The sequence below is a fragment of the Drosophila simulans genome, chromosome 3R (assembly GCF_016746395.2).
Source record: "Drosophila simulans strain w501 chromosome 3R, Prin_Dsim_3.1, whole genome shotgun sequence".
NCBI lineage: Eukaryota > Metazoa > Arthropoda > Insecta > Diptera > Drosophilidae > Drosophila > Drosophila simulans.
In genome coordinates this window covers 9,369,419-9,373,406 of record NC_052523.2, presented here as the reverse complement: position 1 = coordinate 9,373,406, position 3,988 = coordinate 9,369,419, and the positions used below count along the sequence as shown (strand labels likewise).

Below are 3,988 nucleotides of genomic sequence, written 5' to 3'. Positions count from 1 at the left end.
CAGCCATATGCGTGACACGTTCGCATTATGCTGTCGAAAATTGTCACATAAATCAATCATATTTATACAAATGTCCCTGATAGCCAAACCGCCCGCCACCAGTTGTTGACAATATGCTAATTAGCTTCGTCTTTGTCTTGCCTTTTTGTCTGGCCATGCCCACGATAAGCAGTTGCTGAAAACGTGTTTTGGCATTTGATTAGTTGCGATATGAGCGGCGGCAGAAGTTCCAGGGAGCCACGCAGCGAGTTCAAAATATTTCCAAACATGGAAGGGAATTCTGCCGGCTAACGACTGACAGCCATGTCATTGGTCGCAGGTTGGTAAGCGTAAGTATCTTTTCAAGCCGATGGATGTGGAATTTTATAACGTGGGCATACGGACTGGGGCATTTGCAGGTGTTAAATGGCGTCCGCAGCTGGGGAGCGCAAGTGGAATACTCAATTGGTCGGACACTACATAGTGTTACTGTAAAAAATGCATAAACTCAAGAACTACGTTAAGACCGGTTTCTTGTTCATATATACAATGTTAAGTTAAACTCTTTCCTTTATAAATACGTTCATCTATTATACATAATTAAACCCTTTACAGTATAGTAAAATGATATTATTAATAAATTTAATAAAGTCAAGTACTTTCAAGTCAGCTCACCCGTAAATAAACGGCATTTTGACGGCATTACTCAACGTTTCTGCCTCACAATAAACGTAGCATTTGAGTCTAAAAAGTTGTAAGAAGTGTAGTGCAAGTGTTTGTCTGTCCTGACAAAATGCGACATTAGGCCAATAAAACGGCTCTTAAAAAGCAACATAAAGCGAGGAGCGAAGGGGCAGCACTTTCATTCATAAAATCGCAGCCGCAAGACGCGCTTTTTATTTCCACGAAGGGGCTATGGAGGGAGGTGTAACCGGCTCGCGTGTTAGTCGCGCGCCTCACTTTTATGGGAACCAGACTCTGAAAAAATCAAGAATATTCCAAGAGCAAGTCTAAAGACCCTGGGCAAGGCCTGAGTGTCTACGGCCCACGCATCGGATATGGAAACGATCCAGTCAGAGTGTGAGTTTTCGTCTGAGATACAGATACAGCTTCCGGCAGCGACTTGAGTTTAATAGGGCCATAATAATGCTTTATTTTTACTGTCTCATGTGTGAGTGTGCCGAAGTGTGTCTAGGTGTCTGGCAGTCGTCTACCGCTGACCGTAAAATTTTAATATGCCCGGTGACGGTGCGTTTGCAGATCTGGTTTACTCCTGCTCATCTGCGTGGCGGTCTAAATCAATCTGCGGCACCTTTATGGCCGCTTTATGTGGCACACTTTTCACCTTGACATTGACCAGGTCGGTCCTCCCTTTCGCCTCCGCAGCCGTAGATGACGATGGCGATGACGAAGACCTGCCCCAACGTGTCCCACATGGAAAGTGTCGTAAAACATTAAGTGAGTGATGAGCGTGGTTGCGGCAGCGGAGCATAATCCATCATAAACATTTTTATGGCCACTCGCATTTGGCCCACTTCTGCCCCACCCTCCCCTCGATTGGCCCTGCCTACTGCCGGCTTTTGTTGGCGGCAGTAAAATTCGTTAAATGCCCAACAAATTGTTTATTATAGCAGTTTGGCAATAAATGCGGCTATTAACTCATTTTAGGTGTTGCCACCGCACTTTTCTGTTCGTCTCTTCTTGGGAGGTCCAAGGAATGCGGCTCAAGTGACGTCGGTGAAGGAGTGTCCCCCGATTTTGGAGCGGGGAATGGCAGATGGAGCAATTATGACCATTATTCATCGTCGAACAGGTAGCATTGAAAGTGAAAATATTCATTTGCACATCAATATTTATGGATCGCGGTCGTTATCGTTCACAATGTATTTTTGGAATATTGTTTATAAAGAAAACATTGATAGCCCATTCATACGATAGAGTTTTAAAAGGATATTAATATAAACAAGTTCGTCTGAGGTCTTAATTTAAGCAGTAAATATATTTTATTTACAATTGTAATTAACCGAAGTTCCAGCGTAATATTGCTTTAATGTTTTTAGATAAACAACTTGTTGGATTAGATGAGAACTGCTTTTTCGCTGACAGAGTCAGGCTAGTGGTCCCCTAAATTACGACCACGACAGCCGTATTCATTAGCATGCTTTGATGTCATACATTGAATGTATTTATACATTTGCCATAAGACGTTTTTTCCCCCAGCGCAGAATGCCAAAATATAAATATATATTTTCAGATATGCCACACATGAATGTGGCGGTGGGTGTGTGCCCCACAGATACTCGTATCTGATGGATACGAAAATATGTATGAACAAGTATGTCTTTTGTCCGTAGATGTTTAATCCCAGCGGAATCTGCTGTCCCCTTTCGAAATTATATTCCTCCTCTGACCCGTTGGACTGAAGGGAAACTTTGGAACTTTGGAACTGGCAGAGGGCCCCATTATAAGGGAGTTGAATGGGGCCATTTGTGTATGGGCTCCACGAGCAGAGTCACATCCGTACGAAGATACACAAACAATTTGGCAGGCGAGCAGTCCGAATGAGATGCCCATCCTCTTCGGGACCCGAAAAAAGGGCGGGCCAGCCTCCTAAAGAATGCGTGTTTATTTATATCTCCGGCGTAATGTGCCGGCGATGTGTCACTGCCAACGCCCCCCTCCCGTGACCTAGATGCCAGATTTTGGCTCGTTGCGGATGCGTGTGAGTACAAGGGCTTATATCTATGTGCCGTGCTGTTTATGGGGCAGAACGCACAGATAATTGCGTCGTTGCCATCCGTGTCTAAGCCCCGTAATTAATTCTATTGGCTCTGATTGGACTAAATTAAAATGATCATCGCTCGGGCCGGGCCATGTCAAGTCGCTGAGATCGCGTCGATCGATAGTCGAGCCAAGTGTAAATGCTAATGATTCAGGCCATCAAGTGTTACGTAGGCAAAGCGCCAATGCACTATGGGCTTTAAAGGCCAAAGCCAGGTAACATTTTTAGTTAAATTTTGTTTGCGAAATTAGTAAAATAAGTATTAACATTTAATTGAGAAAAGGTTTTTGGAAAATAAAATGGGATGCTTTGAACGATTGCAATACTTCATAAAGTTATTAAAAATATTAAACAATTCATTATGCATACATTATGATACCATATATTGTTGTAAAAAAGTGGTTAATTCAAAAAATAAAATCCGAAATATCATTTCAAATTTAATTCTTCAATCAATAAAGCGTTATAAACTGACATAGAGAATGGACTGATTTATGAACGAAAAGGCATAGACAAATTACTTATCTGTACCAAATTACTGGTAATTTATCAGTGGCTTAAAAACCCAAAGTGCAGAAAGGTAATCCAATTTGAAATTCCCAATTACTGGGCCCACGGTGCGGCCATTGGAGTGACGTCGACCAAGAGCTACAGAAATATACAAAAACCAAATGGAGGGAAAGACCTCAGAGCAGACTAATGGCCCTGGAGCTTTGGGTTTGCCTTTGGCATGGCGGCATAATTTCTGGCAGTTTTATCGAATTGTGGTTCTGGTTCTGCCCCGAATCGGATCGGATCGGGTCGGTCCCTCAACACCCCGCACTTTTGGGTATTGGCCTTCGTCGAGCACAAAACTCATTTAAATTCAATTCGAATGTGACATTTTTGTATTTTCTTTTTATTTTCTTGGCTTTGTTGCTGTTGCTGTGTCCGCTGGCATTTTGGGACTTTGATAAATGTCGCAAAGCTGTTCGGCGGAGGAGGGCAAAGTCACTGAACGCTTAAATCGAATTCCGATTCCACCTTTTCCAGCGTATTTTTTTGTTTTTCCTGATTCTCGACGTTGTTTTCCTTTCGGGCGATATTGTTGTTGTTTGTTCTTTGTTAGCTTCCATTGTTATCCAAAATGGCTGCATTATTTGTACAGACTTTTTCATTTCACACACCCGTCCATGTGCTCTTTGTTGGCCTTTTTTGGGGAGACGCTCGGTCTGAAGACGCTCAGGA

General features: G+C 42.8%; 1 protein-coding gene across 1 annotated transcript; it reads left to right on the top strand.

Moving 5' to 3' along the window:
- The first annotated feature begins 641 nt into the window (after positions 1–641).
- On the top strand, positions 642–1,945 carry LOC123327254. The gene is made up of 2 exons (XM_044923194.1): positions 642–1,437; positions 1,648–1,945. Exons 1-2 carry the CDS (start codon positions 1,215–1,217, stop codon positions 1,794–1,796), a joined length of 372 nt encoding a protein of 123 aa, XP_044779129.1. The 5' UTR covers positions 642–1,214; the 3' UTR covers positions 1,797–1,945.
- The last annotated feature ends 2,043 nt before the right edge of the window (positions 1,946–3,988 follow it).